At 38.0% G+C, this 27,431-nt stretch overlaps 1 protein-coding gene across 5 annotated transcripts in view; it reads right to left on the bottom strand.

Annotated features, from left to right (window-relative positions):
• Positions 1–1,236: 1,236 nt before the first annotated feature.
• Positions 1,237–27,431, bottom strand: part of LYRM9 (LYR motif containing 9) — a 41,482-nt gene continuing 15,287 nt past the window's right edge. For 3 of the 5 annotated variants that reach the window (XM_042791528.1, XM_033004817.2, XM_033004818.1), the window contains exons 2-6: positions 25,090–25,162; positions 13,485–13,533; positions 4,366–4,506; positions 3,549–3,641; positions 1,237–2,316 (exon numbers count right to left, since the gene is read on the bottom strand). In XM_042791528.1, coding sequence (XP_042647462.1) covers positions 2,299–2,316; positions 3,549–3,641; positions 4,366–4,494 — 240 coding nt within the window. In that variant the 5' untranslated portion in view covers positions 4,495–4,506; positions 13,485–13,533; positions 25,090–25,162 and the 3' untranslated portion in view covers positions 1,237–2,298. Of the gene's footprint in view, positions 2,317–3,548; positions 3,642–4,365; positions 4,507–7,664; positions 7,764–13,484; positions 13,534–25,089; positions 25,163–27,431 lie in introns of all 5 variants that reach the window. The other 2 variants (XM_033004821.2, XM_033004820.2) reach the window with 2 other exon arrangements.

The following is a 27,431-nucleotide window of genomic DNA, read 5'->3' as shown; positions in this document are numbered from 1 at the left end:
ATTAAATAACAGGTGTGTAAGAATGATTGAGACACACACAATTATCCTATTTAGTAATTGAACAAAATATTTTGTCTCACACTACAGAAAGTCAGACAATTAAAGCAATAGAGGACTGTTGAGCACGCTACATTTAAAGCTCAGGAAACTAGTATGTTTCCATACACTGTTAATCCTATTGAGTCTTACAGTTTTCACTATTGCGCTGATATAAAGTTCAGTGCATCCCCACTGGGTCCTCTGCTTGCTGTTCTTGATTACAAGTAGCACATTCAGATATCTACTACAAAATCTGCTTCAGCTTTTTCATTGCAGTGTTCAGTTTAATACTGGATATTCCTTGTCAACTGTCAAGGATGAAGTTTTCTGTGCTCTACGTTGCATCAAATTATTTTGAAAGTTTAAACCAGAATGGTTCCATATAAAAAAAAAAAGCATTTAAGTAGAAAGACAAGTGGCTCTCCTCACACGAGGAAACAAAACTTACACCTACTTTGTTGAGAAACACTATTGCCTGAAATCCAGCAGAATGATGGCCCCAGCATTTTCTGACGCATCTGTCAGAATAGGATTGGAGGAAGAGAAAGAAGTGTAGAGAGATGAGAGGGAACAGAATTAAGGAATATGTAGAACATGAACAGAAGTTGAGGGTGTATAAGGTGATATTAAAGATGTAGGACTAGAGAGAGGAACAATAGTGGTGATGGCAGAGGAAAGAATAACAAACAGAGGGCAGGAATTCTTGAAGAGGAAGGTTTAGGGTTAGCAGAGACTAAGGAAATTTTTTAATACAATACTTCATGGTATAAATGTTCACTTGTGGCCCCCATTTCTTTTATTGCACTTGTCAAATTCTTCTCAAGTATTTTGAGCTGGGATTTTCTTTTTGTTTCTTTCACGGCTAAACGAAAAAAAAAAAAAAATCTGGAGCCTAGAAGAGATCTGCCCTAGCACTTGAATTCTGTTTTGGCAGATGAGGAAGCTCAACAACTTGGAAACAGTAAAAACAAACCCAACCCCCAGAGACTGGGGACTTGGGAGACGCATTGCAGCATGCACTGCCATCTGGAGGCATAAAGTTCCAAGCACAGCTAAAAGCAAAGGTCATGTTTCAAAAGGAAACCCTTTTACCCCTAAATTAATTTTATTTAAGATAGATAGTATTTCTACTGAGTCTTCCCTGATAAAAATCTATTAGGGCATTGAAAAAACAGTCTTTTAAAAAAGGACGTGGACTCCCATTTTTAAAGGTCATTTATTATATGTTGCAAGAAGTTGTGAAGGCCTTTATATCTGTACAACATTGCACATTTCAGTGATTATACCATTCCGTGCACATACCCCATCTGAATGGTGTCCCTGTCCTTGAGAGTTTTGAGATTACATGACAGGCACCTATCTTTAAATAAGAAAAGGCAACCGTTAGTTCAAGTGCAAACCTACAGAGTAGAAGGAAAATATGCCCGTAGCACAGACAGGCAAGTGGAAAATAGTGTGGTTCAAGCTTCAGATGGGCTTAAAGTTCTCATGGGTATGCTCTCCACTCAGTAGCCTATGCTTTTGTGTCTGCTGCTAGATAAAAGCCAGGCCTGTGCTCTGGTCATACCTCTGCTTCACTCTGAAAGCGTATCTGTGGTTCTAGAGAAGGTGCTCCGACATAACAGACTGACTACCATAATTCAGAACATCACACAAACACAAGCTTAAATCCACCGTTACTTATGCAGAAGAACTTTGCCTCCAAATAATCTGCACCATAAGTGTATCAAACACTGCTGTGCTACAGTGGATCTAGGCCTAACAGTACAATCTAGTCCACAATTAAGTAAAGAGAAATTTGCTCTGATCCTCAATGTTAATCTCTCAGGTTTGCAGGCTCCCAGTAGAGATCTTTATGCTCAGATACTAGTTAAATTCTTTCAGATGAGACACTGTAATTCAGATATGAGTGAGAGACTGGGCACTATTTGTTATTTGTTAATGATTTGTACTCCATTGTATTTTTATTCTAAGTTTTCCTGAGAAGCTATGTGTTACTTAGACAAGTTTGGCCTTTAAGCTAAAGTTAGTGATTATGCAAGCTAATACTCTGAACCTAGACGGTGCCTTTTAATCTAGAGACTCAAAAAGCTTCAGAAATATTATTTTAGCCTCGTGACATCCCAATGAGATATAAATTACTGTATTTGTATTATCTAAAAGAAAACACCAGGCAATAACTATAATATAGTATTGGGCTTGACTGCATGTCCTCTAAGGATGTTTACCAATGCCATTCTTGTCTTCATCATTCCTCTTCTACTTCTGCGTTTTATACTAAAAAAACAGAAAAAATAAACAAACAATTATTTGTGGGAAAGAGCTCATAACTAAAAATAACAGTTCATACTGACAATGATTTACAAACCTCTTCATGATCTACATAAAATTATCTCATTTTCTTCAAAGTTAGATTGAAACTTGATAGGCTTTCTCGCTACAATATAAAATAATGCTTCTTGGCAGGCACTGTGAATCTGATCCTCCTCTCCCACAGTTCAATTACCAGTTTTCCAATGATGCAGACTAGAATCTCTGTAGCAGAATCAGAATGAGGCTTTTCATAATAGTAGGGAGGAAAAAAAATCAGATGCAGGCACAGACAGTTATTTACTAGGCTGTAACTGCTGGGATTTGGCTACTGCTATAATTTTATAATCTATGACTAATCTGTGCTTGCTCCTGTAACAATTCTCATTTGGATTTCATGGACTGGCACAGAGAAAGACTTAACAGTCATTTGGTAAATTAAATCACAGATATTTAGAGCAAGCTGAACTTTTGACTTGTTTCAATATACTGAGAAATCCACGTTAACATATCATGCTCCCCACCAAGATGTAAATCTAAGGAAGTAGAGGTGACACTCAGATGTCTAACAATAACCAATCTTCGTTCCTTTATCTAAGAAACCAGTCTGAGTGGTATCTTTTGGTGCTGTGATAGTAAAGAGGCACATCCACTAGGTACTAACTATGGCACAAGTAAATCAATTACACAAATTTTGCCACTATGTTGTGTCCAATCCTGATCTGCACAGCAACAGGCAAGATCTGAGAAAAGAAAGTAAATCATTCCAGCAGTTTATGTAAACTGACTAAGAGAAGATAGATTCCTGTTAGGAAAACAACTGATGCACATCGGCAAACTGGGGCTTGCAAAACACCCTAGTTTTGGGATTTGGTGGTGGGTTTTTTTAATTATAAAGTTATACAAGCCACCACTGCTGATATTTAATAGAATCCTCCACGGAAACAACGATTCATACAGAGACCAACTTAAAGCATCATTGGTTCTAAAAAATACACTTGATTTGGTATCAAGAAAGGAAAATTTTTAAACAAGAACTATCACAATCATAAATCCCTAGTGGCTAGGTACTTCCTTTCACCCAGACACTTCACTGCCCAGGACAGCGGGGACCAGACTGCTGTTCCTAACTTGTTTTCTGATGTTTTCTTTGATCTGAACTGAGAGAGAACAAACTCAAGACAATCTGATGCACTTACTTTATTCATGACCCAGTCAGCATCTTCAATGGCTCTCTTAATGATCTGCTGGATTCGCTCAGGATCATCTTCATCAGCATGAACTTTGAAACTCTGCAACATTCATAGCGTTACACTGACTAGCCAACTTAACGCTATAGCTGTCAAAATAAGGATCAATTAAATTTCAAAGAAAAATATTTGATGAAAGCAACCTGTTGATCTGAAAAGGTAAAAATACACATTGTAGTACCTGGCCGTGCTATTTCCCTAGCAAGTCCCATCAAATGTAATTTCATATTAAGTATTTTACTCCTTTCATACATCATCAGCAAAACACTCCAGAAAACTTCAATTCAGAATAGCAACTGAAATTGTCTGATATATTAAAACTAGAAAGGCACATGATGACAGTTATGATCAAAGTAATGAAATTACTTCCATATGAACAGTTAGATGAGATCTACCCAGGTGAGGGGCTTGGGGTGGGATATAGATATTAAAAAAATGTCTGACAAGGAACCAGTAAGTTTCACCATAAAAAAACATGTTTAGGTGAGTAAGGAATGATTGCTCATTCACTTGACTAACACAAGAATTAGAGATTAAGGCCAAGGGAAATAGAAGGTTTCAGATTTAAAGCAAACAAAAAATGCTCCCTCACATACTCCCAGTATAATCCTGCAAATCCACTAATGTTTTAAGCTTGCAGAAGAATAATTTTAAATCCCAGGAATTATAAAAAGTCAGTTCAAACTGGAGGAAGAGGAAAACAGACAAAACCAAAACCACCCCACAACACTGAATTCCACCAACAGAAAAGAAGTCTGTTTCTCACCTGCCTGACTGCATGTCTGTAATGCTGACGAATATTCTCTTCGGGAAGTTGCTTACAGCATCGAAGCAGGTAACGATATAACTGCAAAGAGTTCTGAACTAACTCAGCATTTGGTAGTGGGGCCATCATCAAGCTATTTAGCTGTTGAAAATAAAAACCACAGATCAAAATACCTAATGATTTTCATTAAAAACACAGAAATAGAAGTGTAAAGTAGTTTTGCAACTATGAAAACAGGGCCAGAAAATTAAGGTTTAGCAGCATAACTTGAAGAAACTTTAGAAGAAAACACAATATGGAACGAATCAGAACTTGCTTAGTTTACAGACAGACGGGGGTTAGCTGTCATTGATCAAGGTATTGAAATACAAAAGCGTGCAGTTCATGCAAGATCACTTTATGTTGGTAATGTTCATGTGTATTGCAATATTACATTTTTTCCTAGTTTAAAAGAACACCCACAGTGTAAGCTACTGTAAGTATACAAAGCCGTATCACAGCCCCGAGGGAGTTTTCTACTTGCTAAGCCATGATTCTTAGCTTCATTCAAACTTCCAGTGCTTCCCTTGAGCACCCACAAGGGTCCATCCACATGGCGACATTGTGTAATGAGAGCACTCACAGTGACTACAAATGGTGTCGGAATTTAACAGTATTTCCTAGTATTGACATTCTCTCAAGAATATCTTGTGAACTGGCCTATGAATGTCAGGCTTTAACATGAATTAAGGTGTATAAATATAGGAGAAGACAGGCAAAAATATTGACAGGTTTGGAATATTCAATTTTTTTGGTAACAGAAACAGAAAAAGAACAAATCTAACAAGTTTTACATCCATAACTACACTTACATATTGTAACAATAAGTCCATCCAAGCTATATAAAGTGCTAATCAAATACTGTAAATGACTTGTCATTTAACAGATGGTTACCATCTGCAGAGTGCTAAATTAACATTTGGAAAAAAGCACTTTTATGTCATTACTCTTAAGAATAAAGATAATAAATAAGTAACTGAATAATGAAGTAGGTGTATGGCATTATTTTAGCACCCGTTATGATACTTACTCATCATTTGAAATACTTTTTTCCTTTTTCTTAAGTAATTTAAGTCCTTTGGCTAAATTTATTTCAGAATAGTTCACCACAGCTATCGCAGGCCTGGGCAGCATATTTGCATGAACTAGCTCTTCTTGCAGTAGGGAAAATCTCCTCACTATGTACCTAAAAAATGCCCATGGGATATGTGCAATTGTAATCTATATTTTCAGTAAAACAAAATTCCATCTCAGTCTATGACTAAGTAGATATAAATTAGTATACCTCTACATCAGTAATGAGATATGCTGATTGACAGTAGTAGAGGTCATGGAAAATTTTTAATGTTTTAGACACAAAAAGTATTCTTTTATGTGAAGAAAATTAAAGAATTCTAAGACAAAAATGCAGAATGTGTCTTATTCTTGGGGGATGGGCCTCTACAACATTGCTTTACTCATGGCACAAAACCACAGTACAAAGTCACATCTGAGCACCTCCCTATTGTTTTTTTCCTGTTCACTACTGAAAGACTGGGCGAAATCTATGCTATATTGATTTTTTCAAATCTAACTATATTTTGTCAAAAGTAACATCTTGTAAAACAAGAAGGAGCTGCTCCTGTGGCAGAGCTTCTTGTCTACAGGAAATGTGTGAGAAAGAGCCTTGCAATATTAACGTTATTAACTGTATTGGAATTGTGCCCATACACTTCAGTCAAGGATTCGGGCTCTATCATGGTAGGTTACTATATATACATACGTATCTAATGAAAAAGTTTCTGCCACAAAGAATTTACAAGGCAGACTAATGACAAGTCATGAGGCAGAACAAGGCAGATGAGCCAAACAGGTGGGATGGGAATGGGGAGGAGGTGACAGTAATATGAGCCCGGTTTTGTGTAGACTATTAGAGCACACAATATAGCTCACCACCTGCTTAGCTGATCGCAACGGGCAAGTTTTATAACACTATTTTTTTAAGGACCTGCAGAAACATAGTGAGTCACAGCTGATGGGTGTTATGGAAGCCCCTAAGAAAGGCTCTGATGACACTTCAGAAACAGCTTTTCTATCCTCCAAGGGAAAAAGATGATTGTCTTAAGGAAGTACTTACCAGGGTTACTATCTCATGAGCCAATGATGTAAATTATTAAAACTATTTCTAAGATACACAATAAGCTTAATAGGCATAAACCTTTGAAGAACCTGTGTCAGGATCCCTTTCCTGCTGATACTGACATCTTTCCTTACATCTGAAATTGCTTCGTTTGTGACTTTACTCAAAATCACTTTAGCAAACACTTTCAACAAGCAGAGCCCTTTCCCCAGAGTGTGTATATATATTTTTACAACAAACAGGTACTACAAGACAAATGCTGATCACACTTATGAGTATTTTTCACTAGGGAGTTAAAGTCACAAAAATCCCAATTTGACAGTCATTACCAGTATGCCACATTTTTTGTGATTGCAACGAACTGAAGGATGGATGTATGGTGCTGTTTGCCCTGATTCTGTTACTAACATTATAAAAAAATCCAAACCACCTAAAAAAAGGCTATTGCACCCCACGCTCTGTAAACACCAGTAGAATGGCTCTGATGACTTTCCATTGGAGCTAATACAACACAGCTTATCAACTACCTGCCCAAGATTCAGCTTGGTCCCTCCCTTAATCATAGGCTAGTGACTACCTGTTCAGGGGATCCTGGAAAGAAAAGTAGACGAAGGCCATTCCCAAATGGATAAATGGGTGATGCCAATGTCAAATATGGCAATTGGAAAACCTGTTGTTTTGTATTGTGCTGGCAGTGCCCCATCCAGTGCAAGAAGGACTAATACGCATCACGAAAGAGAAAAGGTGAATCAAATTCAACATTTAAGATAGCAACTTTCATTTGGTTGTTATTACTAAAGTCTGGAATAAAGATTTTAGGGACTGGAGTGGTATAACATTTAAAAAAGATTCTATGGACAAAACGCAAAAAGTATTTCCAGTTTTTAGTTACAGGTAACTCAGAAGTAGACGATGTTAACAGGAGTAAGTTTTTGAATACCCCCTTCTCTCAACTTGGTTGAGTGTGATATCATGAGGTCTTGGGGACAGGAAAATCTTAATTAGTCAGCTCCTGGATTCTATCATCAGAACCTTTAACCTCTGCCAGTTACCCAGTCTTCCCACAAGTGACACGCCATAATAAAGGTAAATCTGCACCAGCCTCTGGCAGGTCAGTGATGTGCCAGTAAGGCTCACTCACCTACGGAGTCCCATCTTTCTCTAGCATCTAGAGCTGACCAGAGGTTTTCTACACTTTGAGCTTCATGGGGTGTGTCTGCTTTTGAATACTTGATACGTTCTATCAGGAAAGTACAAGAGATGAGGTAAGACTCCACAACAATCCCTCCTGAGAATTATTCACAGCCAAAATATGGTTTCCATTAGCTTTCACAAACAATTAGAAAACCATTCTTCCATCATGAGGGCAATAAGTTAGCTCTATACTGCTGCTGCAATCCAGTTCTGTTTTTTCACATTTGTTTAATAAAAGCCATTTGGCCTCACACACTACAGAAATTGGATACTGTCCAAAAAACACATATGTAGGGCAGAAAGATGTTACGAAAAATTAGAAATATAGACCAAGAGCTGAGTTTCAAAATGGCTTCAGTCTGACTAGTCCAATTGCTAGCTCACTTTCCAAGCTCACAAGGTGTGCTAATTATGGCTTTACTTAAAAAGTTTGTCTTAAAAAAAAAAAAAGATCGGAATACCTCCAAGCTTCAAAATATTCATCGCTTCTTTTCTTCCAATGTTTTTTCTGTAAAATATCACTCTCTATGCAATGAAACCTATGCTGGGCATCAGCTCCATGCATTTTTTGTTTTGGATTCATTTCACTTTGGCATTTGAGTACAGAAGGTGATTATACTCTCCATAGTCAGCAGAGAGATCCCTGCATTCCCACTCCAACCAGTAGAAAGATAAGCATCTCCAAAGTGTGACTCAAATAGTACATAGACAGACTGACACCCTGCCCTTCTCTCCATTGAAGACAGAAGGAGTAGCAAAACATGAATTATAATATAGATCCTGCAGTTACAAGCCTAAATTAGGTAGCATGATTCCAAGTCTGTGTCCTATTTTGAAAACAAGAAATATAATCATAGAATGGTTTGGGTTGAAAGGGACCTTTAAAGATCATCTAGTCCCCAGCCCCCTCGCCGTGGGCAGGGACACCTTTCAGTACACCAGGCTGCTCATCAGGTCAGATGGGGCTTTGAACACTTCCAATGATGGGGCAATAATATTATATTTGATACTATATAAGAGTTTGTTTCAGAGTGGCTCTCGGGTTTTTTCTGGCATACTGAACACCTCATGGTATAACACCCCATCTGGCCTCCTTTCCAAGTGCTGAAGGTCTCAACAGATACCTCAAGCAGGTATCCATAGATGTTATTTTTCAAACTATAACAAGGTGGTCTGATCCTAGGGCTTCTCTTCCAGCAGAGAGCTGAGGGCATATTTCCAGCGTACACCTTGCACTCTATCCTTGATATCACTCTCAGCACCAACTTCCCTCCTCAAATTCTTTCCTGAAGTTTTCTTTTTAGGAACGCATCTAACAGAAATGGACTTTCAAAATAGATTCCGGTACCCTCCTTCAGTTTCTTCTTAGCACTCAGCTCGGCGATATCTCTGTACACACCTACTGTGCATCAGTGAGAACACAAATGAAACTATGAAAAATCATCTGGTTTTGTTATGCAAATGCCTTTGCTTTTGCTTTCCTTTCCTGCTTAGGATATTTAGTGTCACTCTGTTTACCCCACTGTTTAAATTGAACTTTCAGTGTTCAACTAGCACTACCTTTGTAAATTATTTTGGGGTTGTCAATTTATACCATATGTTGCAAGAAACATTTACTATACAAGCATCATGCTAAACCCCCTCCTTCAGTTTTCCCCTGGCATTTAGCACTGCAGGTGACAAAACTGAGAACAATATATGTAGACTGAGTAATATTCCTGACACATTATAGAAGATGTCAATGTTCTTTTCAAAGGGACGGGCATGTGAGGATTTTATTTTTTCCTCAAAAATCTAGATTTACTTTTCATTCATAAGTTAAAGAATACAGTAATATATGCATTGCCCTTCTTTGGTAGCCTTGAATTTTTCACCATATGAAATTACATAGGGGAAGCAAGACCTTTTCACTAAAGTTTGGACGCCCTCTGTGTATCTAACTATATTTCTCTGTTTTGCAAATACATTTGAAAATGAACTGCCTGAACAGATACAGTTATAAAAAGAAGGAATATGAAAAAGAGAAGACTGCTATAAGGCATGCCAGAAATAAAAAAAAATGCCATGTTAATAGCCGGGTGATTGTCAAGGAGCTTTATCTGTCAGTCATTTAAAGCCTGATTAATCAAGTCACTTTTAAGAATAAAGCACCTTCTAGAGTCTGTTACAAAAAACTACTGAAGCGTAAGGACTACTATTTAGAGGTGTTTCACCCACAGACATCTATCTAGCTTTACGTATTTCTGAATCTTCTATTACCATACCCTGAGTGTCTCCCAGTGTCAGATACAGACACAAGAACACCACTCACACTGTAGACTGCTCTCATCACTAGGAAACAAGGCACAGAAATTAAATTACTAGACCAGCTTCACATGGGATATCTTTGGCTCCAACCAATGTTTTCCTTTTCTCTTTTTTTTAATCTTTCATGTAATATGCCCAAATGTAGATTAATAACAGTAAGACAAAAATGGACCCATTCCATAACCCTGAGTATAGACAAAGTTGGGATCTGGATACTGTATCTCAAATTAGGGTTTCCTGAAATAAAAAAAAGGATCTGTGAAACATCAGAATTCCCTTAATGAAAAGCATTTATGGAAGGGAAAAATTGCTACAGTAATAAGTCTTACTTCTTGAAATGATAAATCCACATACATGTTAAAGATATGAGAGCTTGATTTGTGTAAGAGATAGGGCACTGTCATCAGTGAGTGTGACTTACCAACACGTAAGTAGTGCTACAAGGGAGCAGAATATAAAGACCATCTGTGTACCTAGATGTAAACTAACCCCTTCTCCATTATGTGGCAGATTAAAATATGTCCTGGGTTTATATTCAACTGTCTGAACTCAGTGCAAACTAGAACTGGACATAGGATTCAACTTGCTACTTACACAGAACTTATGAGAAAATGGGTTTTTAATCATCCAGTATCAAAATCTAGACTACGCAGCTGGATTCAAGTTGATCTGAACCTAGATTTAGCTTTGCATACAGGTTTCTGGGGCTAGATCCTTAGCTGGTAAGAATTGGTTTACTTCCACTGACCCCAGGAACCTGACCCTGTATTTCACACATTCCCACTAAATACAGTGAAACATCCCAATTCAGTACAGATCCGAAAAATATACTACGGGACTAGAGCCAATTTGTTGAGTTGTTTCTAGACTTTGATGTGTAAACTCATCATATCTCATTGTGCTCTAATTAAACCTAAGTGGTACAATGGATTTCCTGTCACAAAAGCAAAGATCCTTCATGTGTTGGGAATGTATAGGACAGCTTACTTCAGCATAAAGAAAATAAGCTCTGGGAGACAGCAAGAAGCCAGAGTCACGTAAACATATGAATATGGAAGGATTAAACTGATCAATGGAATTGAAAATGTTGTTTCACTATAGATAATGAGGATTTTTCCCCTGTGGTAATTTTTCATTGGAAAATGATGAACTGATGAATTCAAATCCTGTGACAAATACATTTACACTGATGAATTTTGGAAAAAAATATCCTTCACCTTCCCCCAAATACTGGACTTCAATAGATTTGAAGATTGAAGTTTTTACCAGGTCTAGTTATAAAACATGTAGTGTATGAGGCTCCTTTACTTATAGAAAAAAAAAAAAATCCTGAGTTTTGACAGATTCATAAACTGCAAAAGTGCTACAAATTTTGTGACATGGATAAGCTTCACAGGGAAGTTTATCACCAAAGGTCTGTATTTTTCTGAGTGTGTAACTTCACAGTGATTGCAATACCATTTCCATTGAAAATTTCACTGGAAATCCACCACAGCACATAGAAAACTTGATGGCTATTTTGGTAAAATGGCAATTTAATGAAAAATAATCTTATGACCTGACCCACTATTAAGATACTGGGGCACTGTGTGAATACAACTCAACAGGGAATAGATCCTGAAAACAGGTAAAGCTAAACTCTGCACTTGTACACCCCACAACATTGAAGAATTTGCATAGTTACTACTGTAGTTTGCCCCTTACTTGGCACAAAAAGGACAAGGAAGCATAGTAGAATCTGCACTATTGCCTTTTGTTCTAAAAACATCCCTTCTCGAATCCCACAAATGTTACCATTTTTATCTGCCAAGAAAAAAAACCCTGACCTCACAAAATCTGGCTATAATCCTGACTAATAATGTAAATCTCCTTCTGATAACTTAAATATCATGCATAGCACAACAAACAAACTATCGAAACCAAGAACTGTTGAGTCAGAAATAAAATAATCCACTAATTGTGCTTTTCTGGAATGGATGACAGTATAATGTCCTAATCAGAAGGCTGAAATCACATTTGCATTTAGATAAAGCCCTGTTTAAAAAGAGACAAGTATAAAAGGAGACACTGAGACTATTGTGGCATTTCTCTGCATTGCATAATCATTTACATTCCTTATAATGATATTCAGATAGTGAAGCAAAGGCTGACCAAAGCCAATTAATCTTGCACTCTACATTAGCAAGCTTGTCAATTGACCCAGTGTATAGCTGAACCCCTGGTGCTACCGATATGACACCATGCTACTGCTCTCAGATGGGGTTTTTTCTGCTATTGTGACTGCTTTTCAAGCAAATCCCTACGGTTCAACAGCTAGAACGTGAATCCCTCTGGACTAGTTAAACAGCCACCAAAGCCAGGCTTCAGCGACTGGGAGTGTTAATTAAAGGACTGCAAGAGTTACCTGAGCTGTTGCTGTTTACAGGTTGGCTCCCCTTTCCCTCTCTTCCCCCCAATACAGGCTGGAGATGTGTTTTCCTATTACTTTGAAGTATTTTATCTTTAGAAGCCTAACTCGGGAATTTATTGTTCACTATCCTAGTCAAACCTCATGATCTTTAAAATATTGATTTTACAGCATCCTACTAAAGTAGCACAGTAGTATTATGTCCATTTTTAACAATGAGGAACCAAGAGAGGCCTGGATTTCACTCATTTAGCTGATATAAAGCTAGCCTGGAACATTGCCTCATCAGCTCACTGTAACCAGGTGAGACACACTGCCCCAGGGCAACAAAGATCCTAAGGTGCTGAATACCAACCAGGAAGCAGCACACGGCAGAATAGAGCTGGGTTCCCACTGACTGCCTCAGCATTCTGACCACTGAACCATCTTTCATCATAAACTTATCTTTACAATCTGCTTCTCTGCTGGGGAATGCATTGCCACTGACCGTTGCCATCCCACACAAAGCCAAGCACACAAAACAGAAGTTGGAGAGAAAAGAAACTAGAAATGGAGAAAAAACTCTCTGACACTGTATTTTACTGTTTGCTCTGTGTTACTGAAGGCACCTGTGGGACCCAAAAGCTGGTACCAGTGGCTGCAGCTGGCTCCAGGCTCTTGCTCCAGATTATGCTATGTCAATTGATCATGCTGCATGTTCAAGAACAAATTCCTCAAAAATACCCAAACCCCATACAATCTCTCTTGGTGTCAGTAGTGTGTTAGATTGTTTGGACTCAATCATAAAAATTGCTGAGAAGTGCAGAGTGAATTCAGCAAATTAGGATTAAACAAACAAACCCTGTAAAAAAATAAACAAAGAAAAACAAATGCAAAGCATCTATTGAGTAGCATTCGTTCAGTTTTAATTAGGAAGACACTTCAGAATATTCCCAGCAGTATAAGCACTCATAAAACAGCAGGGAAATGGACTGATTTTTCAAGCCTATGTGTGATTTTAGGCATCTGGGGAATTTGGTGTCGAACTTGGAACATTATATACCGTTATCTTACCTAAGGTGTCAAAATTATTCGTCCTCCTTGAAATGTCCAATAAAAGACTCTGCAAGGAAAAAACAAAATCCCTAGTGAACTTACTATTAAAAATCATAGCCAAGTTCTGTAACTGGACTCATGCCTTCACTGGGCCTGCTTTTATTAGTATGAATACAGATCCCAGAATGTGTATTTGTGCAAAATGAGATGGTAAAGTTTTCTGCACAGGAAAGTAATAATCAAACTGCCAAAATAAGAACAAAATTGGAAGCCTCTTGAAACTTCTTTAACCACAAAACATCTTGGTCCATGTTTTGACATCAGTCCAGGAAGACACCCAAGTGGACTGCTGCTACTCAGAAGGATTCTTCCTCTTTGTCTTAGTATTTGGCTACATCAGTCCTCCCCCTTCCAGGTTTCACAGGTTTCCAGGTGGTAAATACAGGCAGTGCCTACGACTCTGGGCTCTTACTTCTTCAGTACACTTACAACTTACTGCAGCAGAGTGGCAGACCTTACCAGTCTCAGCAAGCAAACTGCCCTCCCTGGTTATTACACTTTAATGTCTTTATTTGCTAGTAGGTCACAGGAGAGTGACTAGTGCACTGTGTTCAAGGCCAGCTCTACGGGTTCTGCTGCCCTAGGCAAACCAGCAAATCTCCAGCCCTACAAAGTCACATTTACCCATAGATCTACTGAATATTTTGCAGCCCTGGGCAATGGCCTGCCCTGCAGATATACCCCTTCTCGTGTATGGGTGAGCATGTACAATGATCAAGTCACTTCCTAATAAACACATCTCTCCAGTATGCTGGGCTTTTATTAAGATCTGCTGTTTTGATGTGATCACTTCTGACGAGCTGTGGCCTGTCATTGTTGTGGATTTTGTCCTTTCTAAATATGATCTGTGAAGTCCTACTGCATGAATGATGATAGCCAGTCTTGTTCTGTTCACTTCTATTTCTGTTCTTCTCTGCTTTATGCTTTGTTTGATGCATGAGGCAGAACAGCAGTGTCAAATGACAGTGCAACAGCAGCACAGCCCTGAAATGTAAGGTTAGCTTTACACAATATTAGTAAAAGATATGGGGGATTAAGAACTGGCTAAATGACAGATCTCAAAGATCTGTTTGCTGACAAGGAATCACCATTGGTTGGACGTCTTTCATACAGTTCTATAGCATCAATATCAGGCCTAATGCTATTCAACACTCAGCAGTTGCCTCCCTGCAAATATAAAATTATAATTGGTAAGACCTGAGGATGACAGATTTCCCCATTCTCATTATGAACAGCTCTAGCAATCACAGAGAATGTGGCAACTTTCTGGATAAGCTGGGTCCAAAGTTGTGCTTTAATACACTCGAACATTACACAAACAACTTGGAGTGCAGGTTATACCTACACAATAGGGAACCATAATCTAGAAGGAATAGTTCTGAAAAAATCACTAGCTAGCCATACTGAACAAGCAACTGAACAAGCAACTGAACAGCAGCTCCCAGCGAGCCACTGTGCCAAAAAAAATTGATAGTGATCCCTAAATATATAAACAAGGAAGCTATGAATAATAGAAAAGAAGTAACTCTACCTCTGAAGTGGAATAGAGCTCCATTTTATTTTATACATCCACATTTAAAATAAAAGAAATAAATATATGGGCTGCCAGTATCATAGCAATTCATCCAGCCTTCAACCTGCTACTGAAAGTGCACTGTAAAGGACAAAAAGGAAAGAGTTTCACACTGTTGAACTGTCCTGGCAATCAGCATGCAGCCTGGGACCTGTAAGGCACAGATGTGCTAGTCCCACACTAGTCGTCTGATTTAATACAGTTTCCTGGGTCAAGTTTTAATTCCACAGAGTCAATCTGTATAATCTGGTTGTCCTTCTGAAAATATAGGAAGATGCTGAACAAAGAGATTTGAGTACACCTAAGAGCCTAGCATGCTCTGCACCTAAGAAATCCCTATTTCCAGGATCTGAGAAGCACAGTTTTCTTACAAAATACAATCTACTTTTGATCTGCATTTGCACTCTCTTTATGATTCCTTTACTGTTTATATGGTATAAAGCAACTTTAAGACAACTGGAAATCAGACCTATAATGTGTTTTTCTTAGGGACTGAGTAAAAGCTTAAAAGATCTGTATGGCAAGGGAAAACTGAATATAGACATAAATCAACAGGATTATAAAAAGGCACAAAAGCTCTGGGGTTTGGCCATGAAAAGACAGCAAACTCTTGTCATGATGAAGACCACTTACATAAATCAACCAAAGCCACAGGGCAAATGTTTTACCTTACGCTCTTGTTTGGCATCACGAAGCAGAGACATGCAATACATCAAACACAGCAAATAAAACACTGAGACTTTTGCAATCTAACACCAGTGAGGAAACGTGCTGCCCACAGAGGCCAGATTACCCTGTTCTGGGTAATTAATAAGCATGCTCAGACTAATTAAAGTAATATGCTTCGGAGCATGCTCACTAAACGTCAAGTTCAGGCAGCAATGGGAGAATAACAATCTCCCCAGTTTTGGCGTAATTCAAACTTCTCTACTTACACTCTTCTCCTGACAATGACTTTTCCTGGTTTAAAGAAAATTCTGAAAGGCACAGTCTCAGAAGAACTTTATCTTCCTACCTCTAAACCGCTCAGTTCAACTGCTGTCAACATGAATTTTGTTCTCACTGGTCAAATCTGTAAGTATTTACCTTTGAGATGATGCCTGAGTATGAATTAAGTTATATCTTGGTGCCATCAACTTTAAAACAAAACTGCTTTTTCACTCTTTCCTTTCTTGTAAATATTGTATTTTGAAATGTTCCAGTGCTTAGTTCCAGTTTAGCAATCAAGGTTCTCCCTACTATTTTATAATAGTTAGTATAATAACTTTCTGACTGGGCTTATATCACCTTATACTATTTTTTGAATCTCCAAATTTTTGAAAAACTTCCAACTGGGCACAATACAAGCTACCACAAATTTTGCTAAGGGATGGTTACCCAGTTGGCAGCATAAGGTATGAAAGGTCTTTTGAAGGGCACAAACGTGCTGACTTTGATTAATGAAAACAGTAATTCTATGAGCTGTTGGTCATTTAAGCACGGGAAGAAGAGTAAGTCTTACATAAGATTTTGTCATGGTTCCTAACTCAATTCAGGAAGGACTGAAACTGGTTATTTTACCTTTATGCTTTAAGATGGGCTCAATTTACTCATGCAACTATCTTTTTTTTAAAAAAAAAGGCAAGAGGGTAAAAGCACATAATTCAAGCAAGCAGCTGCCACATAGTGCAGAAAGGACCCTACTTAGGAAAGTAAAAGTACAGAAGTTCAATAGAGGGCCAGAGTCATGGGAAGATAAAGAGTCAGAATTTTTAAAAAGCAAAAGTAGTTGCTGTGACCCACACTATTGACCAAAGATTAATAAAAAGCTGCTGGGTTTTTTCAGGGTGGTTTGGTTTTGTTTTGTTTTAAAGCCAAGAATGCCTCATGTACACCTCTTAACATTTTTTAAATGCAAATATCATATCCAGCCTACAAGGGAATAAAACCTGCAGTGTAACAGGGCTTTCCAGTATGACCTATGATTTTCCCAATCTACCACAGCACTCCCTTTCTAGTCCTAACTATACACACATAATCCCTAGACTAATGACGATGGTACTTGTATAATGTATCTACAGTTCATCCTGTAATTGTCCTTCCCAGTTTACATTATCCTTTAGAGCAGCATCAAGAACAACTTGCTGTCTCCTTATTTCAAATCCACACCTGCTGAAAGTTCTTCTAACCCTTTGCTCTCAATCCAAATAATAATCTGAACCAAAACCTTCCCTGGCATAAACTCTGTCTGTGGTAGAGTTACACCATGGATGAATTTGGCCACCACATCTCGAGCAAAATACATGACTGTTCATGGGAGAAATGTTTATGAGCAGCACTAGTACAGAATATTTATGTCTAGGAGTCTTTAGCCTCTTAAGGGAGATTTTAACTTGTGCAGTTCACTAATCAGGGATTGTTACCATACCAACAGCTAATCATGTGGGCAGATGCCCACCATATCTTAGGAAGATTTCTGAGGTCTTAAAGCCATACCTCAAGTTTTCCTGAAAACTTTATTGTTGCAATTTAAAGCCACTGTTGTCTATTGCTTAGAATAGATAACCATCCCATGATTAGTAACTAACTCTATAATACTGTTATACATTATATTATTAGCAATATTTTATCGCACCATTTTCAAACAAAAGGTAATCTTACTTCTTTCTAACTTGATAACATCTGAACCTTGGATCAGAATGGTAGCAGACTCACTTTCACTTTGCCCCAGAATCCAATAAGCAGTTTTCAAGCAAGTCAGTTTTAGCCATCATCTGCAGTGTCCCAGAAAATTTATCCATTGTTAAATAATCCTTACCATAGAGAGAACTCAAAGTATAAATGCAAACCCAATATTTTTAGCCCTACTTTCCCCAAAAAGACATGAAGTAATAAATTAAACAATACTCTTGATCTTCCATATAACACAAATAGCAGAACTAAAAATAGGTTCTGGATATCCTGATAACCAGGTTTAAAAAAAAAAAAAAAAAAAAAAATCATCTTACAATTGGGACATAATTTCTTCACATTTTTACTTCCCCCACTACCTTTTGGATATTTTTGCCACGGAGCCAGAACGGTGTACAAGGAAAACACTCTATCAAACTCTGTAGGACATTTGTTTTCAGAGGTACAGAACTTGCTTTTAATTGATTGCACACAATGCACTATCTTGAGTAACTAAACTAATTTATAGCTCTTGCTGAGATGAGGTTAGGGGGAAAAAGAGGTTTATGTTTTATTGTTCAGAGTTAAACCCAAGCCAGAACTCTTGATCTGAGTGCCCAGCTCAGAGCTCTTGCTATAATAGAATAAAACAAACATGCTGCAGTTTGCAGAAGGCAGGAGTTGGATCTCAGTTTTAGCCCTCGGCGCCAAAGATAAGAGCTTGCTTTTACCCTTGGCAAAGTCAGAGTTCTTCATGTCCCAGTGCAGAGATCCACTGCAATACATCGAGACACCAGGGATTCACATACCCCATTACACTATGCCTAGACCATAGATGCACAAGCAGAAAGAGGCAACCCCAGCCTTTTGGATCTCTAAGAGGGAAAATGTCTGAGAAAAACTGTGCTCCAGAAAATTCAGTGGCTTATGTGAAGTCACACAATGAGTCAATAGCAGAGCTGGGAATAGAAACCGTATCTTCTGATTCTCTAACTGCCACCTTATTCAAGGAATCATGCTATTGATTGTGTCTTACACAGTGATTCACAATAGCATCCCTAATTCAAAAAGCTATCCTCTGAATCTTTGGAACCTATGTGTTAATTTTTTTTGATGTATGTCAGCTAAACCAGGTTCAATCTCTTCTATATATATGAATTTTTATTAATGATTACTCTATCTTTCTGGTTTTGACTGAACATCTCTGGGGTGATTAAAATATTTCATTTTTACTGAAGTACTTGGATGTTGATACAGAATGCCACACTATTCTTTTCCCTTTGCAGCAGACGGCACATTTATCAACACCCATCTGAAAGAATCAATGTGGCAGGATAGTTCTTCTGACTGGCAAAAGCACTTGATGGAAATGGGACTGCCTTAGGTTTCAACCATGATTCAGATTTGTTTACGTTTTGTGAAACCTCAGGAAAAGGGGGATAAAAGCTTTGGTTCAATTGAAGTCATGTTGTTAACCTCCAGTGCTAATAATTAACTCAATTATGCTGAATTAATTTGATTTAATTATTGGTGATGGCACAGAGACAGTGGCCCAGAGAAAGTTTGAGAGACAGGAGAAACAGAAGTCTTAACAATACAAAATACCCCATAAATAGCATCTTTTTTTTTATTGCCAGAATGAGTCAAAGACACAAAACGAGTTCATTACAGTCATCTGGCTTCACTCAACCCTCCAAATTACCCCAGTACCCAGACAAATAACTGTGAAATCCAGCAAGTGAACTAGAATTAAAACATGCCCTGACGAATTTGACACAGCACTCAGCACAAGTGTCTTTCCCCATCCTATTATCTAAACAATACAGATTTAATAATATATTTAACAGATCCACAATGCTTTTCCTTTAACTGAAGACATTAATTAAGAACATTTTCTTGTTGTAGTGTTGTCAGTTGGGTGTTTTTTTGATGAACAATCTGGAGAATGCTTATAGAGTCTTTTCATTTGATCTGCAGATTTTACCTAGTATTTTCAGACTTATTCAGTTCAAAACAAACATCCATCTTTACCCTTCCCCATTTAAAATTTCTGTGATTTCCTTTGAAAAAGTGTAACAGAAATGTGTTCTTTGCTATGAAAACACACATTTTACTGAAGTATTTTTTAATTCTCATGTACTAAAAAAGTCATTGGAAGAAAAAAAATCAGATGTGCTTGTCTTCAGTCTTGGGAATTGGATTAAACTGAAAATGAAAAATAAGAAATTCTATGCAAATTAGTGCTTTAAGTATCACCAGAATTTCTGCTGGACTCTCGCACCTCCTCCCTCCATTCCTGGTAGAAGCGCACCTAGACTCTGTCACGCTTCCATTTACAGTCTAGTCAGATGCCACAGGCAGGGATGCATTTACCAAACAAAAATCACAAGAGACAGAATCCCAAACATGGCAGTCAAAGACACAAGACTACCACACACTGCAGTCTGGGCCATAAGCTCGAGGTAAATCTTTCATTATGGATAGCATATATGGATTTAGCACCATGAGTTGTTATTTTTCCCGTTGTGAATTTGAAAATAAAGAGTCTAGATTACAGCATCACTATATTGAATACTTTACAGTCCTGGAGAACTGGTAATATCTAACCATGAAGAGATGGGTGCCTTCGCCTGTCTAGCTGCAGCCTGAAATACTACTTGACTTACATTTGTCATAATGCTGTAAATAGACAAACTTCTGCACTTCTACTGCATTTTTATTATCCTTGGTGACAAGAATAAAAATATTGCCCCTAACATCACCAATTACTTCTGAGGAGAGAATCCAAATGCTTAGCTGTAAGAAATTAATAGTATTTTTCTAATTTGATAAGTAGGTGCTGCTAGCACGCCTACAGATCACATCCGCATCAAGAGGTCTGCTGATTCTCAAACACAGCTGATCTTTCAGAACTCAGCTTAATTGCCATCAGGCTCTGATCAGACTCACCATTTCAAAACAAGCTGTATTACATGCATAATTTATGCATTTGATTTCAATAGATCATTTCCTGGCCAGTTCTGAGAGGGCAGAAAGTGTTTTCCATGGGGAAGCTGTTAAAATTTTCTGAAGAACAAAACTGACTTCCATAGAATCTTAGAACAGTTTGGGTCAGAAGGGACCTTAAGGATCATTTAGTCCAATACCCCCACCACGGGCAGGGCCCCCTTCCCCCGGCCCAGGGGGCTCCCAGCCCCGTCCAACCTGGCCTTGAACCCTTCCAGGGAGGGGGCACCCACAGCTGCTCTGGGCACCCGGGGCCAGAGCCTCACCGCCCTCAAGAACAATTTTTAAGAAATATTATTTGTGAAGAGATGCTACATTAAGTAAATGATGGACTGTTTGAAGTCTCCTACATTTATTCAGACAGCTATTGCAAATTTTCTCTATGCCTGTTTACCACAATCTATTTAGCTTTAGCTTATTGAACTGAGAGTTACTGCTGGAAGTAGTTAAAAACTGAAATTGTGTGTATTGCCATAAATGAATATATGGCCAACATAAGAATCTGGAATACTGGTATCTGTACTGGAACTCAATTTAGAGAACTTCATTTTTTATTCTACCACAGTTTATCCAGGTAAATGCCACCGAAGGCAACATTAACATCACTAGTCCAAATTCTTGGCTGGTGTAAATCAGCACATTTCTATTCATTTTTGTTGAATCACAAAAACTTATGTTTGCTGGCAACTTGAATTACTGGGCTTGAATTTTATGAGTGCAGCAGTTTCTCTGAAGTCACAAAGAGTAACTTCACTCCTGCATTGCAAGAACCTTTTAAGGATTAATTAATGTTTAAAGATATTTTGAGTAAGTACTGTATATTAACACTCTGAAGGCCTACTAGGCTACTTGAATTTAATACACTAGACAAGGTACCTCAAGAAGTAATTATTTTTACATATATTTCCACTGTGGTTTAAATAAATTTTGCTAGATGTGATTCACAAGTTTTACATGCCGCCTCCTACTTTTTTTTTTCCTTCAAATTCTTCCTCCTTAATTAGGTACTCTTCCTTTAACTTTATTACTATATGCTTGGTTACACCACTAGAAAAAAACCCAAACAAACAAAATCTCATCTAGTAAGGTACAACCCTATGAAATTAATGCAAAAAAACCCCAAAAAAACCACTTGATTTCTGCTTATGTAGCTTACACAGAAAGTACATAGAATTCTCCAGGTTAGGCCTGGAGCTAGAGGAAATACCTTCCAACATTCAACCATCATGTAAGCAGCCACAAAGAATTGAATAAAGCTGAGCCATTTTGCACCACACCGATTTAAGAACAATCCCTACATCAAAGCAGCGTATCATAACAGATAGGTCAATAAGAATAAAGCTGTATTGTATTCAGAACAATTCCTGTAAGTGACTGGGTTAAGCTGAGACATTCAAGTTAGCAAAAACCAGTCCTTAAAATTTTTCTTCAATCAAAGTAAGTCAATTGGGGAAGCAGTCAACAAGTTCGGCTTTGAGAGCTGAAGGGGAGATATTCAAAGGGAAGGGCAGGTGGCATGCCCTGCAACAAGCTGGAGGGAAGCGTGGCTAGGGACTTTTTTTAGCCATCAGAGGAACAAGAGATGTATGTGGTCTAACATATTCTAAAACCACTTGACACCAATCTGACAATGCAAAGGGTGTTTGCATAAATGAGAAGTTCATCAGTTTTTCCCTGACACCAGCCCACGCCTCCATCTAGAACTCCCTCTTCTCACACCCCCAGCCCTGCTTTTCATTTCTGTCGTCACAGACTTGATTTTCCCTTTCATGGATTTTTGCTTGAAAAAGCATCACTGCCTCAATTGTCTATTTTCAGCCTATATTTAAGAAAACCCTTTGGTTCCATTTGTAGCCACATCCTGTCTCAGCCTCCCCCTCTTTTTGTTCCTAAATATAAGGCTGATGCAATTTGATGTGACATGACAAAATAGCACATTTGCATCGGCAGAAACTTTCTCTCAACAGCAGTAATTAAAGGGAGTAGATGAGACATTGCTGAAATTGGTGTTTATTTAGCCTGGAAATAAAAGGCTTAAAAGAAGACCTGAGAGGGATGTTCAAGTGTGTCATGAACATGAAATGTATCGATGAGTGCCTTCTTTTACATGGTTCCTCACTGCAAAAGCAAATGTTCGTTCAAACAATGTAATCAATTTAAAGAGATTTAAAAAAAAAAAAAAAAAAATCAGAGATTTCTGTAGACCATACTCCTAACCAGTGAAAATCATTTATATGTGTTTCTTTGAATTATAAATAGCACTGAGATACTTGTGGTAACACATAAGACAAGGTCATTGAATCTCTAACCTCAGAGAACAGGCGCTCCTAAATTGAGTAGGAAAGAACTGAAATCTCATTTACTACAGTGAAAAATAGGTGCTTAAATATCTTAACTTTTTGAGCAGAGATGCAGCAGCAGCAGATGGGTACTCACCTTCTCCTACACCACAGATAAATTGTTAAAGACAGGAATTCAGAAGTGGCATCCCAGGGCTCTGAATGCTAGGACTTCAACAGGATTCATATGGCAAATTAAAAAACCCCACATATCTACAGAACTTATGAAATCGTTTACGGAGATTGGTTTTGCTGAATGGATACACTGCAAATACTTGACAAGATCAGATGCTGTCAGCTTCCTGCACTGTATTGCATTATGAACAGCAGCAATAGAAGGCAGTGGTGGGAAGGAGAGCAATGTTTGGAAGTTGAGGAGTTTCTCTTGATTATTAGAAAGTAAATTTAGTTTACTTAATCCATATGAAGAATTCATGGAGAGGTCTGATGGATGTTCCACAGGCATAATATGCTTCCAAGTGAAACTTCCTGCTCTCAGGTGAATCTTTGGCCTCTTCCTGCTCACATGAGTCTATTCTTTTAAATCCATCTGTGTTCGGCACTACCACTCTGTTTAAAACTGGCAGACCACATTTTGAGCAGGCTCATTTCCATCCCAACACAGATGGCATCCAGAATAGGGTAGGCCAGAAAAAAATCAGTTTGCATGTTATGCTTCAGTTTTTATGGGTCAGATTACCATTCAAAGCCATCAAAATGGCAACCCATATGTGATATGTCTGCCACTAGAACTAAAGTGATACACCATCATAATTTTAACATGGTTGGTTAGAAAAAGTTTGATTAACCATTAACCTCTGATATTTAAAAGTAAAAAGGTATTTTCCTTTCCAACAAAATTTTCACTTTGACAATTCCAGAAAAAAGCTTTGGGGAACCAAAAAGGAAAAGACATTATCACATCTTCATCCCTGAACAACTGTATCGGCAAGGCTCTCTTGGCAGAAGGTAGTTTAGCATCTATGCCAAATATTCACTTAATAAGTAAGCCAGGTGCAGATGTTGGCTATATAATTTATTCTTTGTTCTACAAGCCAGAAAATTGTTCCCACAGCTTTGGGGAAAAAAATGGGGATATGAAGAGCTCTCTGCATGTTTTCATTGGTGCAAGAAAATCATGTTTTAAAGACGCTCTCGTAGAAATAAGAAATGTGTCATTAGCAACATGCATAACTTAATTATAGACTCAGCAGCAAGCTGTGTCCTAAGGATACTAAAGGGATGCTGAAACAAGGTCAAAACCATGACATTCTGTTTCCAGCCTCCTACCCACATTCTGCCTCCCTGCAGTAGCCTACCAGACACAACTGCTGGGATCCATGCTCTGTGGGGGGTATTATTCCAGATGCTCCAGAAGCCATGCTTCTACATTTATGGGGCTTAAAGCAGGCAAGTCTGCTCCTGTGAGAAGTCTATTAAACAGTAAAAATGTATTTTAAGTCTCCTGCTATGTTATCATGGCACCTGAAATTCAAACAACTGTTATGCTAAATAACAGCCAAGGCCACCACCCTGTGTCATTACCAATGGGAAAATTTTTAATTCACAAGTTTTATCACCCCTCCAACTTCTGTACGTGATATTCTGTTTAAGAGATGATACTGATACTTCAGGTGTCTATTCTCTACCAAATTCAACACACAGAGCAACAGCAGATTCCCTCCACCATCCTGAGATTACTAATCTAGTAGTTCTGATAGAAAGATGAAAATATTGCTTCCTTTGGTATCTTTACTGGCAATTTGCAATTAGCGTTCTGCTACTGCATTTATCAGCATGCCTGGAATGGAGACACAGGTGTTCTTGAATACAAAATGCTCTTTAGAAATATCTCCTGCCAACTTGTATGGTCATATAACAAACCTGCACCACCTTCATTTCTACCATTTGTGTTTCGGCGTTTTCACCTTTCCTCCCTACATGAGGCAAATAGGCTCCTAACAATTTCCATAAAACAAACAAAAATATCACTTACAGCATTCAGAGCAAAGGTACTTTAATTATCTTCACAGATTAAGTCTCTCGAAGTCCAACAGTAAGCAACAGACCTGCAGAGAAGAATCAATTTTCATTATCTGTTTCTCCTCAACTCGCTACTTAAAGTACTATCAATAAAGAATTCCAGAGAAGCCCATCTGTAGCACAATTTATCAGTATGTAAGCTTTCACTTTTGTCTAACTAGTTACATTAAACATGAATTCATGGCCTTGATATGAATAGGTTATTGCTTTCTACTCAGAAAACACTTTTTAATAAATATACGCTACAAGAAGATATAAGTAGAGAGAAATTCCAAAGCGCTCAGTGGAACAGAACCTTCAATTTTCCTGTTAAGAGTTTTTGAAAGTAAGAAAGCATTTAACTACTTTAAAGAGCCATAGTTTCTAGTATTCGGAACTCTGTACAATGACACAGTAATTTCAGAGATTTACATATTTGTCAGAGAGCACAATGTTGCTGTGGAAAAAGCATTTATCAACATTAGGACAGCCTGGTAGCTCCTAAGCGAAACTCAAGTATTAAGCCCGGATGATTATTTGACTTTCCATTCCCACTGCCATAATGCTGCAATCTCATCTCAAAATGCTCAAGTACACTTCTGTAGGAAGATGCAAAGGGAATAACTTCTTGCACAAGACCCTACTTGCAGTACCAACCTTCCCTTTCAAAAATCATCTCCAAGAAGGCTGCAAAAAAATAGGAATTACTTCCCCGAGAGTTACTATTTTAACTGAAAACAAGCAATGCACAACTTAAGTGGAGTATCTTTACAGCTCTAGCAGACAATCACCACCTGATAATCCTCCCTTTTACAGTATTCTTCTTAACACATTTTAGCAGTATGTCACATATTGCTTCAGTGTTGCACCTTGGTGTAGTTTCTGAATGACTCATTTGGCCCCTAACATGAGAACTCAGGTTTCTGTTTTTCCACCTGTCAAATCTTTGGTGATCAACATGAGCTTACTCCCCTTCCATTGTATTTACCCTAACGAAAAGCTGCTTTTGACCCATGAGACAATTGACTCCATGTAAGAAACTCCTGCTTTATTGAACACTTGATTGTACAGTGAGTAAAGGAAATGAACTAATTCTATAAAGTCAACACTAATTCCTTTATTTAGAACTTGATCATAAGTTCGTTGAAGTCAAAGGAATGGATTATTCTGACTATCTAAAGACATCTGGATCAGGTCTTATCTCAGATCATCTGGTACTTCACATAAACTTTCAAAAACCACTTGAAACAAAAGTCCTGAAAGATAACAATGAGAGAAGAATCTGAATAGATCTATTATGCCTCCCTTTGAAAGATATAAGTCTTTAAAAAAATCTAAGGCAAAATTCTGAACTATATGCACAAACGTGGATCCAAGATAACTTGTCATGGATGAATTTTTTTCTTCCAAGTATTAATATTATCATAACTTTGCAACACAATGGTTGATAACAGTTTGGGATGCTCAATTTTTGATATTTAATTTAGGCAGTCATAATTGCCCTCTGAAGGCACATAATTACCCTGGGAACTGAGGTCCCAAGAATTAAGCACTGGAAAAAAAATCACACTTTGGTTACGTTCATAGATGCTTTGTTTGCAGCTAAGGCTTATGTATCCTTTTTCTTGCAAGATATCTGAGGCAAAGCCTTTGTCATCCATTCACACAATTAACACTGCCACCCAGATTCTCATTGATCTGGATCTTGAGCATCCATTGCCCTTTTATTTGGATTCAGTGTTGTCCTACTACTGTTCATCTACACTATGTTTTCCCACGCTGTTGCTTCATCTATGCTAGTCGTCTTTTTGCATTCCCTTACTGCTTCTCCCTTTTATTACATAAACAGAGGTAAGTTAGTTTCATTTCCAAATTCCTGATAGCATGTTATCTCCTGACTCGTCTCTAACACCAAGATATAGAATTCTGCCTCTAATTAGCCTACAATACTAACTTCCACAATTTAGTTATAAAATTTTTAATGTAACAACTATCTCAAAGCTCTCTTCCATGCTGTTCCCGTGCTACGGAAGAGTGCTCTGCAAACATCCACTAACGCACTTCCTTGCTCCACTTCAAACACTTCCTTAAGCTTATTCCTCACCCTGATGCCTCACGAATTTTCAGAGCCAGTTGTTACAAATAAAAAGATTAAAGGTTTCCCTTTCGCTGGAATAAATCTAAAACGCAGATTATGCTAAAATAAAAACACTGGGTAAAGTCACATGAAGCTAGGTCTTGTCATATCATGCACACAGGTAAAGTTCCCATAGGAGATGAAGTAAAACAAGGACCTAGAAGAACAGATTCAATTTT

Source organism: Tyto alba, unplaced genomic scaffold (assembly GCF_018691265.1).
Source record: "Tyto alba isolate M040663 unplaced genomic scaffold, T.alba_DEE_v4.0 Super-Scaffold_19, whole genome shotgun sequence".
Classification (NCBI taxonomy): domain Eukaryota; kingdom Metazoa; phylum Chordata; class Aves; order Strigiformes; family Tytonidae; genus Tyto; species Tyto alba.
This window is presented reverse-complemented; position numbering and strand designations above follow the sequence as displayed.